At 41.9% G+C, this 16,877-nt stretch overlaps 1 protein-coding gene across 2 annotated transcripts in view; it reads left to right on the forward strand.

Annotated features, from left to right (window-relative positions):
* Window positions 1-16,877, forward strand: part of LOC139697905 (LIM domain transcription factor LMO4.1-like) — a 322,837-nt gene that overhangs the window by 295,919 nt on the left and 10,041 nt on the right. For both annotated transcript variants that reach the window (XM_071596767.1, XM_071596768.1), the window contains one exon: window positions 4,476-4,617. In XM_071596767.1, coding sequence (XP_071452868.1) covers window positions 4,476-4,617 — 142 coding nt within the window. The remainder of the gene's footprint in view (window positions 1-4,475; window positions 4,618-16,877) is intronic.

The raw sequence follows: 16,877 nt of genomic DNA on the forward strand, positions 1-16,877 counted from the left end.
GTCGACGAGCGAGGACGCGGCATTTCGCCACATCCCTCCCCCCCGGCCTCGTCCGAAGAGGAAGAGCCAGCCGTGGTCTCCACGAAGACCGGGTAACTCGGCAGCGTTCCACAGGGGGCCTTCTTCGAAGGAGCACCGCTGGGGGCGGCCAAGGGGCAGGAGGTACCCTCGGGGAGGGTCGGAGTGGCGGGCTGGGGCTCATCTGCGGAAGGATTGTGGTCGGGAAAAATCAGGGGCGATAGTTGCTTGTGGTCCGTATCTTGAGAAGCGCTGGGAAGATCGTCGACACCTTGGCTGTCCTTAATGGGGAAAGAAGATGGGGTATGTGGGATTTTTGACTTTGGGAAACTTGTATGCGGGTCGACTTCCGGGGTCGGTGACGCTTCCTTTACAGTCAATGATAAAGGGATCGAGGGATGAGCTGTTGGGGACGGGAAAACATTGCAATCAGATGCATCCTCCTCACCTGTCACCAGAGGTTCTCGGGGTGTTTGAAACCCGTGATGCAAGGATTGCGTAGCGAGGGCGTCGATGGCGTGAGCGGGGGGAGGGGGGGCGAAAGACCATCCCTCTTCATTTGACGAGCTCACGGAGACGGGGGCTGGAGGTCGTGTGATATTAGGCGAGGTGGTAGGTACGTGAGCCATTTGTAGATCGGTATTCGAGACCAGGAGCTTGGGTTTGTCTGTCCTCTTCTTTTTCGGTTCCCTTTCCTCCGTTGACGATTTTCGCTCCCGCTGACATTTCCCTCCAATTGAAGGGAGATGCGAGGGACCGACGGGAGCAGCCGGGGCCGCACCCTCGATGAGTAGAAGCGACCGCGCTCTCTCCTCCACAGCCACTTCGGGCTCGTCCATCTCCACGGCGGCGTTAGGGATGGAGGGCATCGTCATTGCCTCCACATAGCTCTTACCTCCCTGGTTCCGAGGGCAGGTCTTGCGCTCGTGGCCTTCTTGGTTACAGCGGGCGCAAGTGCGGCGCTGACCCTCATAGATGATGATGGCCCGGTTGCCGCCGATGTGGAGGTACGAGGGGATATTTCTCTCGACCGTCATCCGCACAACCCTGGTGCCAGTAAGCACCCGCGCCATCTTGTCTCCCTCCCACCTGTTCTCCCACGAGCGATGGATTTTACCAAAGCGTTGGAGCTCGCCTGTTATGTCTTCCAATGGGGTCTCCACGGGGAGACAAAGAACCCTGACATTACACGGGCTGCCGGAAGTCTCGTCAATTGTTATTGTCGTCCTCTGGTCACTTAAAGACGGAAACGGTAGTTTCCGCGGAGTATTGTCTAAAATCCTTGTCATTGTACCTTCGGTTGCCAACTTCAGGAATATCAAATGGCGATTGTATCCAAATTGGATCGCCACTATCTCTTCGGGTGTGAGGCCCAGCGACTCTAACGTGAAGAGGTGGACCTCCAACGGGGTAATGGGCTTCGCCTTCTCGTCAACTTGCAAGGCGAGCGTGTTTAAGCGGCGCACAGCCATTTGAAGAAATCAAATTCAGCACACTAGCATGAAGAAGGAAAGCGCAACAAAAAAAACGAGCACTTTAAAGGGAAATAAAACACTCACGAACGCTCCCTCCACGCCACACGCACCCGGCGGTAGCAAACAAAAGGAGCCTAAGCTCTACACCAGGAGTCAAGGTCAGTCTTGATCCACTAAACAAAACAAAAGTACGGCCTTCCCGGCGGAAGAAGTCGAGAGTCAAACTGCACGCTTCTTGATGAACTAGGCGGTCAACCGCCGCTCGAAACAAAACACGATCGGAACCTCGATTTCCGAGAGAGTCCGGCAGTGCCGCTCTCCAAACCCCGGCGGCCGAAGCCTCGGACGCCGGCGATTTTAGACACTCGGTGAACACAGGCACGTCCTGCTGTCAAGGCAGCTATCGAGGATATGTAATTTACCCTGATATCCGTGGGTCTTATATGTCGCCAAGCGCCCCGATTCTTTAGCCAAGAGATGGCGTCAGGGGGCTGTTTCACCCACCAAAGGAGAAATAGACAATACACAAGAGGAAAGGCCAGTGGTTAGAATTCATACAACATCATACAGGAAAAGAACAGTGCGTTTCGTGGCACGCATAGCCAGAAGAAAGAGATGAGCCACATTGGCCAAATACACATTCAAACACGAAATCCCGCCAAACGGCGAATAAATACTCATATATACAGAAACATATATAAGGAAAAGGGATAGGAACACGTATAAAGGACGAACACAATAGAGGTGGGGAAGGCGGAATCGAACGGATCACAAGAGTAAAAATATTTCCTCAACCGAGACTCGAACACCGGATCTTTCCACTTGCCGGGCGGATGCTCTTAACCACTTATTCGCAGTATAAGACCCACGGATATCAGGGTAAATTACATATCCTCGATAGCTCAAGTGGTTAAGAGCATCCGCCCGGCAAGTGGAAAGATCCGGTGTTCGAGTCTCGGTTGAGGAAATATTTTTACTCTTGTGATCCGTTCGATTCCGCCTTCCCCACCTCTATTGTGTTCGTCCTTTATACGTGTTCCTATCCCTTTTCCTTATATATGTTTCTGTATATATGAGTATTTATTCGCCGTTTGGCGGGATTTCGTGTTTGAATGTGTATTTGGCCAATGTGGCTCATCTCTTTCTTCTGGCTATGCGTGCCACGAAACGCACTGTTCTTTTCCTGTATGATGTTGTATGAATTCTAACCACTGGCCTTTCCTCTTGTGTATTGTCTATTTCTCCTTTGGTGGGTGAAACAGCCCCCTGACGCCATCTCTTGGCTAAAGAATCGGGGCGCTTGGCGACATATAAGACCCACGGATCTCAGGGTAAATTACATATCCTCGATAGCTCAAGTGGTTAAGAGCATCCGCCCGGCAAGTGGAAAGATCCGGTGTTCGAGTCTCGGTTGAGGAAATTTTTTTACTCTTGTGATCCGTTCGATTCCGCCTTCCCCACCTCTATTGTGTTCCTTCTTTATACGTGTTCCTATCCCTTTTCCTTATATATGTTTCTGTATTTATGAGTATATATATATATATATATATATATATATATATATATATATATATATATATATATATATATATATTTATATTTATTTATATGGATACTAGCTGAATACCCGGCTTTGCACGGGTTAGGGAGAAACAATAATATAAATAAACTACATAAATAAAAACAACAAATTATAAAGTACAACAATACAAAACTTCATACAAATTTAAGAATCTTTTTTATTTAACACCTGTTTATAAACTACATTTTTTGTTTCATATCCAGGAGAAAGAATATATAAATTTTTAGGCGAACCTACTCTGGAGCAAGCAACATAAAGTTGCCCGTGGCTAATACATGGCGATCTTAGATCAACACCACAAAACTTTAAAGACTGTCCCTGTGATTTATAATGGTAATTGAAAAAGCTAGCCGGAATGGAAACTGTAATCTTTTAAAGTTGAAGGGAAGATCAGTTGGGATTAGAGGTATATTTATTTATATGGATATATGGGCGGTGGTAGACGAAAGGTAGCTTGTCTGCTTATGGAGCCGCCGAAGGTTGCTGATTCGATTTCCGTGACTGACGAACATTTTTCAGCGTAGAAAAAATTTTATAATAGTTTTTCGGAACGAAGCAACCAAAAAAATCATTAACACAATAATGGTATTTTGGAAGTAGGCAACGAGAACATAGATTCCTACTAAAAAGCTGAACCTGAACCCATTGTGAAAGGCAGCAGTTTCACCATTAGGCACTGGTGGTCCAGACCGAGTAGGTCGGCCCGGCTCAGCTGCGGGTAACGCTGAAGTTCACGGTATCGGCCGATGTACTGCGATGTGGAAGGCGACGGGAAACCACCACATTACTCTCCATAGAATATGTCGCCTTACCTGGCGCTCAAGTATAATGAAATGGAACGATATGGGCTGAAGTAAACCAATCCTATGATTGAAATACAGTACAATTGAATACGTTGAATTCGATGCGGAAAGTGAAAGGTGTCTCATAAAGAATTTATTAGCGTTCTTTTGTTTAGGATTGAAATATACGGGTTTACTGTTTCTTTATTGTACTTTTAAATTGTTGTATTTAAAACTTTATCTATTCTCTCCTTGTTTGTGTTGACGATGTAGAAAGTATATTTTAAAATTAAAATTATCTTTTTTACAGTCGACTAATTACATATAGTTAACCTAAATTATAAATATTTTTATCAATTTTAAGCATAATTCATAATTAAAAATTACTATATTCACTACATAAAACCTCATTTACCCTTACCTTATATATAAGCCAGTAAAAGTAGAGCATCAAAAAATATAAAAAAACAATCTTCAGTTTCAATTTGCATGTAGTATGAACTTTTCCTGAAGCGCCATATTATTCAGTTGTATGTCCTTGATGTTAAAAGAGGAACGCTGGAATAATATTCATACATTGGTCACTTTATAACTGACTATTTTTCCCTTTTTTCACAGATTTTGTGTCGGCGACCGCTTTTACCTCTGTGAGAACAAGATACTCTGCGAGTATGACTACGAGGAGAGGATGGTGTTCGCGAACATGGCATACAACCCACCTAGCATTGCGCACATTAAACGGCAGACGACGCATTTTCCGGTAAGATATTCATTTTTAAGGTATTTTGAACAGTATTGTTTTCTAAAAATCCGCATTGGTCAATATTTGAGCGCACTTTTCCCATTGGTTTTGAAATATTCCACGTTACTCCTGAAATACAGCAAGTTAGAAGTACTTTCACAGTCTTGAGTTTTTGAATTTTTTAGCATTTCGTTTTTGACTTTGATAAATGAGACAAGATCTTTGATTGAAGGTTTACGCAGCGATTATTTATTTTGCTGCATAATTTTTGCTTAATTTTCTGCTCCGTATTGATCATATTTAAAAAAAATTTTTTGGTTAGAATCGGGTTATAAGTTAATGTTTCATGAGAGTAATGTTTTGATAATTATTTAGCTTAATTAGCTCATCCGATTTGAGAACCAATCAAGGTAGACTAACGACCTACTGAATTCATATTCTTAATTATTCTTGGGAAATATGCCGAACTGCTTTATGTGGTGATCTAATGTTTAAATGTCTGAAATATGGTCAAGAATGACCGACGGCGATCTCAGCGAAATAAATAAGGGTGACAAGTAAAATACTCTTCAGACAGCTCTTGGTAAACTTCTTATGAGGGCGAACGAAACACTTTAGCTTTTAGTTACCACGCAGCAAGAGACCGAAAAAACATCGACGCAGTCAAGATTTCATTGTACTGCTATAATACTTATCAAGCCATGCCATATTAAATAATAATTTCAATTTTTACTATCCTGAATTACTAATCCCATAGCTTCGCAAATTTTATTGTATACCAGGGTAGAAACCCTCTCCTACGTAACACCAATTTCATGCGCAAAATAGGAATTTAGGAGGGAAAAACATCTGAAAATAGCTCATGAGGAAATTCGACGGACGTTGGGACTCTTATTCTGTTAAAGTCCAGGTACGAATTTATCTTTCCCAGACGTAAGCGCAGGGATAAATCAATCAAGATTTAGGTTACCTCTGACGTCCTCTGGGCAAACATACCCATCGGTCATTTGAATCTGCACCCTCCACGGATGTTAAAAAATGTTTTGTAGGGAGAGTCGGGCCTACGCAGGGTGCAAAAACGCTCAGAGCACTGGCCCTCTAAATATTGGCATCTTTCCCCGTCTCTTCTCCCATTCCCAACCCTCCACACTGGTCCAGCCCTCAGGTGTTGAACTCGGCATGTTCTTCCATTACCACATCTCCTCTTCACCCTTCCATCTCCCCATACACGTCCTAAGGTGACGATCCTTAGGCACTCCCTGGACCCTTTTCCTCCTCCGCCTCGAGTATTAGGCCGGGAGGGAATGCTTTCCACTCCGGACGGAATGGTAACCGGGCGAGTTTAAGTTTGGATAAGGCCGGAGACTCACGGCGAACCCGAGAGATTGATAGAGAACAAGCAAATGGTGATGAGAAGACGCAGGGAGTGGATGGGGAGGGAATGTTTTAATGGTGGCCAAGAGAGCGAGCACCCAGGGGTCGGTCTCCCTCTCTTGGGTTGCCCATGTAGAAAGTAGGAGTAATTCTAAAGGCCGAGCGAGAATACCAGACCCCTTTAACCCATTCTGTTAACCCCGACGGAGAGTGAAGGGAGATTCTTCGGGGTCGAGACCTTAGCACTGACATGTATCCACTCTCCCTCTCTCTCTCCCCTTCCATCCTTCGTCCTCACCTCCCTTTCTCCTCGTCCTCGCTCCTTATCTCTTCTTCTTCCTACCACGCCCCCTCTCCCGCCTCTTCCCCGTGCCTCTCATCCACATTCAAGACAGCGCCTGAGCCTTATCTCCGAGCGGCTATACTCTCGCTAATCTCCCGTGCACCTCCCCCTTCGTTTCCCTTTCCTCATCCCCTTTCCCCTCCTGCCCTTTCTTGCCGCCTCCTCTCCCCGGCTTCCCCGTCACTCTCTCCTCGACATCACCTTTGATGATACTCTTTAACATTCCCGCTAAATTGTCTGCTCGTCATCCATGCGTGTAATCAATATCACCTTAGTTACCCTTGAAGTGAAACAATTTGGCGTGGTGACACTTTTTCAGTGCTTTGCTCGCTCCTTCGTCGTTCAGCGTTGTACATGACATTAACATGTTTTTCGATGGGGACTGTAAAACATTTTTCACGTCCTTTTGACCGGAAGAGTTAATAAATTAAAATAAAACTGCATAAAAATTTTGTGGATTTGGCGAAGTTTATTTGAATGTTAGAGAATCCATTAAATCAAATAATAAAGAACGCTCACGAAGATATTTTAAGTCGGGCGAAGAAGCATTCTTTTGATATCTGACTTGGCCAAGCTGACCAAACGTAAACTATTTCTGTATCCATTTAATATGAATCTATGTTTTTATAGTGTCTCCTATACTTACTCCATTTTTTCACTGCTCGACGTTTTCACCAAGAGCCTAAACACGTATATATTGGTAAAACTCAGAGAGGAAAAAGGGTGATAGAATGTGGGTTTTGGGGTAGATGAATGGAGTCGTTGTTGTAGTGGGAGGAAGGGCAGAGGCTAAAGATAAAGTAAGAAGATATAACGATTTGTGAGTGCATATATTTTGTGAATAATTATTTCCGGCTTAATGAACACTCCATGTAAAACACTGATAATGATTCAATTTTGAAAAAAAACTGCTTTAAAAATGTGCCTTAAAATTTCGCTAGTGTCGGGCAGAATATGGCCGGGTTTTAAGTTTTATTGGGAAAGAATTTAAATGGAAAAACATCTCATAAAATTTAGTTAGTTCGACTATTTCATTTCCAAAATCGGGACAATCCTGAAAAATGAATTTCTTCAAAAAAATTCATTTCTCATTGCAAATGTTTTTGAGTAACATATTTATTTATTTCCAAAGATTACGTTTAGCATTTTAAAATTTCTATTTTTTGAATGAAGTTAAAGGTACCTGAAGATTTAAGACACATGCCGCCGTGTGTACTTTCCATAATTAAATATATTTCTGCATTTCGGAGACAATAATTTTTCTTCGTCAAATTAAGTATTGTGCGAGACTTTGATATTTGTCAATAGACCCCATAAAGCACACAGTTACACTTCGTACTCAGTGGTCTCAGGGGATATTTAAACCCTGCTCTCGTCCGGAAACTCCTAATTGCCAGTTATCTTTATCGACTCACCAGCGAGAGCCCCTTACTCACTCACCCACCCACCCCACCCTTAAAACCACAATTATCTTTGTCTCGAGTGCATTTCCTTCTCAAAGTACTTTCACTCACACATCCCTTTTCCGCTCCTCAACAAGCCTCGTCTTCACCTCTCGCTCCCTCCCTCGCTAACTACCCTGAGCGTCTTAATCTTCTCCCGCTTGCGCATATATTCCATTCCCCTGTCGAGTCCCTCCCTCAGAGCCCCCAACCGACCGACTCCCTAGCCTTAAAACCATCCCCCGCCCGACCCCCAGCTATTCCAAGCACATCTACTTACTATGCAAATAGACCGTCCTCTCCCACCTTCGCATACCCCACAACCGCTCCCTTTCCTCCCCGCATCCCTCCTCAATCCCCTCTCCATCCTTCACTCTACCTTCCACACACGAGGATTCAACCTCCGAAAGTAGTCCAATTCCCCAAACCCGGACCTCGGATTCAGAGTGCCCACCTTGCGAAGGAATAAACTCCGTGAGGAGTCCAGAGGACTATTCGGTGCACGGGGATTATTTGCTGGTTCTACTTGAGAGGCCTCCTCGCGTCCCTGGGAAGGATTGTGTGAATGAACTCGTCGGAAAGGCGTTCTGGCTAATGTTATTAATTTTTTATTATAATTTCACGGAGTTCAACCTTTGAATAAATCATTTAAATTGTGTAGAAACATATTTACCTGTGAGGCCGAATTTTTCTTCCAACTTTTCCGATATAACTCAAAACAAATACGTGTATTTAACATAAAATACAGGTCTAAGAAACGTATATTCACTAAGCTCCATTTCCGTTTCTCATTCGCGTTGAATTTGAACTTTGGAGGTACACGCATTGTTGAAGCTTCACTTTCTTCATATTTACTATCCAAAGGTATTAACTCTTTCGTTATGTATTTATTTACTTCAATTGCATTTCCTTGACTTAGGCACATGCGTGACTCGCACTGCGCTTTCTTCACAATACGGACGTTTTGCGAACTTATTTTCTCTATACCTCTTTCTTTCTCATACACGTCTATCTTCATTTTCCACCAAGTCCATGCTTGATATACGACTTATGCGAAAGGGTCTTACCAACCCTCGCTCATCCGAAATCATGCCGTCAACCCACCCGAAAGCTTAGTGGACGAAACATCTCCCCGTTCATCATCTCCTCCCTCCGTCTTCCTTGCAAGCATCCTCGCTCTCCGTCTAAGCAGATAACCTGCCTGGAATATGCGAATAGTGTATACGAGGGTGCAGCCACTCCCCCCCCCCCCACCTTATTGCCATCTTAGAAGACCCCTTCCACGCCGGGGTCGCAAAAATCACCCCGTCCGATATTTCCGAGAGCTCCCGGACTAATTTCGCTACAAGTTGGGTATTAAGACTTCGATAAACAGCGTCACATGTGAGCACGCATCTTCCTTTGCTCGCCACGCTAAACACTTGGCCCCACGCAGGCCGTGACGAAAGCCTTGAGCCAAGCGTCTCCCCAGTAACCCCCTCTTCCCCCCTCCCCGTTCCTTGTCCCTGCCCGCTCACCGTGGCTTCACTCCCGAACACCCTCGCCGCCCCTCCCTCCAATTCTCTCATCTACATTATCATCCATTCCGGGGAACCGCTGCGCCCAACCCACTTTCCCAACACATCCCCCCCGTTCTCATCCTCCACCGCACTATCCTTCCCCCAGGAGCCAATTTAACGTTCCACCCTCTTAAAGACAACACAGTCGCAATTATGTTGCGGGGCCTCTTAATTCCTTTCTTACCTCAATCCAACCCTCGCCACCTACTTTAATCATGCGACACCCTACTCCTCTTCTCCGCACCTTCGCTCATCCCCTTCTTCCTCCGGTCCGCTAAGTCTTCCTCTGCTTTCCTGCTCTTCCCCTTGCTCTCCATTCTCTTCTCACTCTTACGCCCCAGAGGTATTGCCTCCCACTGACATATTCCCGAGGACGGGTCACGTCAAGTAACAGAACACTATTCCATTGAGTCTCAATAAAGCTGACGAGCAGTTTAAAAGTTTTATTTTTAACATTTTGCGTCGTTTAATATGAGACGAGTGGAATTTTTAGCTAATTAAGTATATGAATTCAATTGAGAAGATAAATGGGGTTTTAAAAAGTTTTGGAAATGAAATCAGTTTTGAAAGGATTCAAATTGAATAATTTTTTTCATGTGTTTTTTTTACGTTTCCTCTCACTGCAGGTCAATGATAAAAAGTTATTAATTTGATTATTTGTTCAACAAGCAATCGAAGGTCATTGTACGAATATATTGAAATTTGCCAATAAATTAATGATTGCCGACGAAAAATAATTCGGAGCCTGTGTAATATTTTCTGTTAACAGTGCCTCTGGTTTGAAAAACTGCATTGATATTATAATCTGCCAGCTTGGTTATGTTTTTTTCCTTTTTCATGCTATTGCTATTTTTTCAGATCTTCCTAGCATTATCATTTAGTGTATCAAGTACCCTTACGGCTAAAGAATTTCCTACCAGTCATTCATAAATTTGCCCATGCCCATAACAGGCTAATTCCTAATGCATTAGCCTAACGGAAGTGTTCAACAGAATTCCTTTTTTCACTCTTACCTGTAATGGTAATATTTTATCAAGTTTGTCATTTAACCTTTTCGGTGACTTAATCGTGGGTTATAAATGATTGATGAATGCTCAGTGGCTTAAAATTAGAGCATGTGCATTTTAAAATAACTAAATTTATCATTAGATATGCATGTAATTCAGTAATATTATTTGCGTGAAAGGTTGACTAAAAATATTGGATCTTAATAATATTCAATATCTAATTCGAAAAAAAATAATATGTGTAAATACTTTGTCATTAAATTTTTGGAAAAGTATTATAATGAGACAGGTCAGCGGTATGGAAAGTACGCATCATAATTTTTTTCATGAATAATTGTTAATTCGCCACCTTCATCCATCATGTGGTATCCCTACTGTGTAAGATAATTTTATTGACTATGCTCAGGTAATATTCTTAAAACCTAGGCTGTTTATTTAAGTCTCTAAACATAGACGTGAAACTAAGAGGTATTACGTGTGCTTCGTTATTGCCAGTGTATTTCACTTCGATTTAACGTCTTTTAAAGTCTTCACATTGCTGGATGTAAAAGATTAAGTAGGATTTTCCATGTAAGTCTCTGCCGTCCATGACGCTACAGTGCCTATGGCGGGGTAATAAATTACGTGAGTTACACGCTAGGTTACAGGCCAGGGGTTTGCAAGAAAATGCGTTTTATGGACCAATGAAACTATTTCCAGCCCATTGTAAAATTTCCCGTTACGGATTACGGAGAGGATTACGGATTCCTTAGGTCCATGAAACTGATCCACTTTTAAATCGTGGATCAAGACTCGAAAGGCTTTTTACTTACTGGAGAAACAAAATTATTGAGTTCGGCGATGCATTTCTTTCTTTTCATCATAGCACTCGAATGAGATTACAATTAATAAAATATTCATAAAATTATATAGACCAAAAATAGATAATTGGAAAATATTCCTGTTTACATACTCTTGCTGCTTTAGGTATTGGGTGAGATGCTGATTAATGTGCAAATAATAACTGCAATTAATATAGACTAACTTTTACATAAATATTAGATAATAAATGAAGGTGGACAAAATAGCTCTCAAAAAATCTACGTTGGTGGTCAAGATCATTAAGCTGGTAGTTTATTACTCAAAATAGGTGGCTGAATGTTGTAAATTTTTGGAGTGTTTGTTTTTCAAGGGCATCTTTGTTTTACGGAAGGAAATACGAGGAAAGTACACCATTTCCCTAGTTATAACATACATACTCCACAAAATTACTTTCCTCTACAGTGTCACGTAACGTTTGTTTTCGTCTCCATTGAAAAAATCTTGCTCTTCTTAAAGGAAGGAAGCGTATTGCTTTTCCCTTAAGAGATTAGTATCAGATTCACTGTAATGATTTGTCTCGATGATGCAGCCAGGATTTTGGTCGAATTAAGAAGAGAGCTATGCGACCGCGCCCATGCACCCGGGGAGTATATTTCCTCCCCTTCTCACTCTCCCCTCTTGCTCCCTCTGGCAATCTTGGTTGCCAAATAAGTGTGGCGCGCCTCTCAGTTATTAAATGGACGAAGGGCGGGGGGGGGGAATGGAGCAATGCGAGTGTGGTCGTGAATGCTGATTGGTCCAATTGCCATTAGGCGACAGGGACGGGGATAGTGGGATAAGGAGGCTATTGTGCCGAGGAAAAGGGTTCTCGGAGGGAGGAAGGGACGCAAAAGGAAGGCTGGGAGGAAGGGATTAAGAAGTAGAACTCCTCGGCGTAGAGAAGGGGGCTGTGAGTCGAAGGACTTCTCGGGAGTGGAGGACGGAGAGGGAACTGAGAAAGATATGGGGAGATAAGGGAAGTAAATCGGGAGCGAATACGAATTATGCACAGATAATTACCAGCTTTGGTACGTAATCGGAAAGAGAGAGTATACGTTCCTGAACTTAATAAACGGAAACAAGGTCAAATTTAAAAGGAAATTTAGGTGGTAGTGTCTCTTTCAGTGTTTAATAATGCTTCTGATGCGATAATGAGTGAAGCTATGGAAGTGATGACGGCGAATGTAAAATCGATCTATATGGAGTAAAACGGTTTGTTCTTACTCATCCTTTGGAAAGCGCTTTGTATAAAAGTAAGCATTAACTCCCTTTATCGAAAGAAGTAAGGTAGTACAAGTGAAGATGCATGAACAGAATAAGATTTCAACACAATGCTGACAGTGAGATTGGTGACCAGGAATGCCAATGTATGAGGGTTGTCTGAAAAGTTTCCGGCCTAACAAAGATACAAGATATTTTTTTTTTTTAATTTTTGAGATCGGAAACTTTCAGACCACCCATGTATTCATAAATAATTTCTACTTCAAAGTAGTAATAGTATATACTGAACACGCCTTTCCTCTTTATCATCGTCTAGTAAGACACAAATTTACTCTGTAGACAAATGAACGGTTCTACATTTCCGCATAAATTATGCTCCCCTTTATTTCTTCCAACTGAGCTTCTCTTTTTTTTACCACTACCTCGCTTGCCTAGCATCCTGCCCACCAAAGCCTTCCATTTAAATACGCAAATAAAATGTACGTATTGGCTCAAGAGAACGGATATCGTAGATGGCATTTACATAAAACAAGTAGGAGACGAATATCGGAATCGTATAATCGTGTCATAATGAGCAGCATAAACGGTTATAGACTAGAATAGGAATAAATACATACAACTTACAACTCAAGTGGCTAATTGGTTTTGCCTATTTTGTGAGATATGTAGTTTTAAAGAAGTCGTCAAAAGCAATAATTGTATAGTATATGTAATACGAAACCTAAGCTAGCATTACCTTGGTTTTAAATATTTTCGTTCCACCCACTTTGTCACATGTTTAAAACAATCATTTTTATTCATGACGAATGTAATTAAATATTGATCGATGGCATTATCGTAGCTAATAGATATAATTTTATTTTATGCACACTTGATATACATAACAGCGCACATTTATTCCCGACAGTAGATTCAATTTGTAACATTTGAATACCCAGTAGCTTGGAAAAATGATAAACCTTAATTTGATAAAAAAAACTAGATTGAATTGTGTTATTCTATCATCTATACATACAGGCATATACTCATGAGTCAGTCAACGTTCAGTTTAATCTTCGGCTAGTACTTAAAATCTAATAAGAAAATTTTCCGATAACTTGAAATGTGAACTTTTTTTAGTTAGTCGTGAAATATTGTCAGCCTTAGCAAATTTAGATAGATGGTAAATCATAATTTTGTTATTTGCTGCTAATATCATTATTCACTGTTAAAAAAACTGAAATGTTAATTATAAATACTACCGCTGAGCCATAGGCCCTGGATTTGGAAAACAGAGGCGTAAACTGACCATTTTTATTTAAAGAAGCAGGAATGATAGTTTCTCTTAGACGGAAACACTGTAAAACCAACGTTTGTTAAGGTGAGGTGGAAGAGGTGAGCCCTTGATGAGGGGCTTAGGAAACGGGGGTGCGTGAGGGAGGGCGGTGTGGAAGAGGAGGAGAAGGAAGGAGCGAGGAGATTAAGGAGAAGGAACCCAAGGCATCAGGAGGTGAAGAGGTTTCGGGAGTGAGAGAGAGAGGGGGGGGAGAGTGGGTTGCGACGCTAAGATGGGGAGGAAAGAGGAGGGAGAGGGCGGGATATGAGATCGTTTCCAGTGTAACAATGAGCGCGCAAGAATAGCGGAGAATGAGGGCTTAAGCGTAGCCATAGTGATGGCGATGTGACGATATAGGCCGGAGGGTTGTGGAGCGGGGGAGGGTAGGAGGTTCTCTGGGAGGATCGCGGGGGGTGCGGCAGGGGGAGAGGTGTGGCTGCCGAGGATGGAATACGAATAAGGCGAGATTTTGTTAGACCTATCCATCAAGTGGGATTAAGCGGGGAGCCGACTGACTGCGTAGGTGATTGGTCGATTGAGTCGGGGGAAGGTCTCTAGGAAAATATCGGACGCTAGAGGGAATTCATCGTCAAAAGGCGGGAAGGGGGGAGGAATACGAGCAGCCGGCATAGATGCGGTTCACTTCTTTCGTTCTCTCTCCTCCTGATACCGGTTATTTACCTCGTTTTGACTGATGGAATCTGCGATATCTTGATTGTGTTTACAGCCTTAAGATTGTTGCGTATGCATATTTTCCAGCAACATTGCCTCTCGGAGAGGATTTTCTATATCTAGCAATGGCTCTTGGAGTTAATAATTGACAAGGTGATTCCATATCTGTATGTATTTTGAACGTGAATTATTCGAGTTCATTCATTCCCTCGTCATTTTATTTTGCAAATTCAATTATCCGATATTAAAGTTTAATCTATAATTATATTTTCAATCAATTTTCAGGAAACACACATTCTAATTTTTTTTAATCACGTATTATGCAGTTAATTCGTTGCTACACCAAGCTTAGTAATGGAATATTAACATGATTCTAACGTAAATTTGAAAACATTATATTTTCGAAGCGAATCTATGAGCCAATTTTTGCACAATAAATACATTTTAAATGGATTATTGGGATACCATTGTTTTTCCCGGGTTCTCAGTTCAGCAGTTTTAAAATCGTCAATTTAGCATTTATCGGTGCAAACGCTAGAGGAATTTAATTAATTCCGTGAATTTTGCTTTTTCCCCAGCTAGGTTAACATCATCACTATTTCGCCACCCGCCACCACCGCTTGCGATCGGAATGATGAATTTTATTCATGCAATCGTCTCTCTCGAACCGTCTAGCAGGCACAAGCCCCCCGAAAAATGTCATGTATCGAATATCCCCCCCCCCTGCGACGTGTCCATAAATTCAATTTACAGCGGACAGAATTGCCCCGTATTTAAAGAATGGTGGATTATAAGATTCGTGTTGGCACGGAACGACTTGTTTTAAATGCTCACCGATCATTTTCCAGCTGACAATGCGTCCTTTATTTTTCTCTCCCTCCCACTCCGGAGATATATATTCAACTAAAGCCGAGTAAACCGTGTCGCCGAAAAGATTCGTCGCTCCCGGATAGCAGCAGGTGATCGATGTCGGACAGGGTTGGCTCGTGGGAGTGCTCGTTGGCGAGGGTCGGGTTAGTGAGGGGGGGGGGGTACGAGGTGGGTTTCAAAAATATTGAGCAAGATTGAAGGCGAGGCACGATATAATAAAAAAAGTGAATGGCCAAGTCTAAAGTCTCCGGTGATCCACAAATCGTGAAGCGCTTTGCGCAGTGGAATTCACGAAAAATTACCCCACCACGCATTCAATTGAACATCGTACCGCGCACATTTCACTACGGCACCGTATTTAAATTCAATTTTGTGGTAACGCCGACCCCATTAAAAAAAATGGAATATATTCGGTTAAAAATTTAAACCTATGGATGATCGATTACAGCACTCCCTTCTGTTATCTCGTGAATATTTTCAATCTAAACGTTTCTATCGCACTATCGTGACTGCAAATGGAGGTTTTTTTAATGCCAGAGGCTCTTAATGATACTAATTGGTGATGACATTTTTAAGGACAAAAATCTTAATATAATCAGCTGTTAAATTTTAGTCTACCATATGTCCCGCACAAGCACGAAATAACCAACAATGCTTTTAACTTTGATATCTGTAAATATTCAAAGTCAAATGTGGTTACTTTCAGCAAGATCAGTGAAATAATTATAGATATTACTGTTAATGAGAATGCTGTTTCCTTTCGCAGTAGGTAATATCAAAAGAGTCTGACCTTGGAATTGTTTCTTATAATTTTACTCTATTGTCCCCTGTCTACTTTCCATTGTGTGTACTTTGTCAAACCCGTAGATGTTGTCTATATCTCTTTTTGTCAACAGAATTCACTCCTGAAATCGATAACGTTTTCTTCTCACACCCTTTACTATACTATCTTGTATTTGTTTGGTGATTCAAGTATTACCCATTCTCACATCGTGACTTAAACTATCGTTTTACAACTCTTTCATGAATATCTGTCACGTGTACATGTAATCTGCTTTCCTCAAAAACCATTCATTACGCACACTGCACTTACTGTGCTTACTCTAAGCACATAAAATAATTCGTCCAGGTTTTAGTCGAAAAAATACGTTACTTTGGATATACTCAATCTGTGCGTCGATAGAATCAATGGGCGAGGAGAAGATAAGATTTGGACCATACCTACATCTTATGATTCCACTAATTAAATTAAGGGCTTGTAAATAGATTAAATCAAAGATTTAAAAATAATTTTAGGTTCAATTATCGAATTCACGGTGCCTCCGAGAATTCATTCAATAACCAAATTTGCACTTATTTTGCACGATTTAAATTTTTCCAATACTTGTAACGACATTGGCGCTAGAAAATTGAAGAAGTTCTTAATGCAGAATACTTGTATACCACGTATCCAGCATCTACGTTACATCCACACGCCATTAACCCTGTCCATATTGGTCAACACTAATTAGAGCCTTATTTTTATTCCCAATTCTTTTACCAGGGAATTTTTATACTATAGAACAGTACTTTCTATCGCAAATCTTTTCGGAAAGCCCTATTCTCATTAAACGCATTGTTCAAAAATGATTTCAA

The sequence above is a fragment of the Hetaerina americana genome, unplaced genomic scaffold, assembly GCF_022747635.1.
Source record: "Hetaerina americana unplaced genomic scaffold, ioHetAmer1.1.p SCAF_8, whole genome shotgun sequence".
NCBI lineage: Eukaryota > Metazoa > Arthropoda > Insecta > Odonata > Calopterygidae > Hetaerina > Hetaerina americana.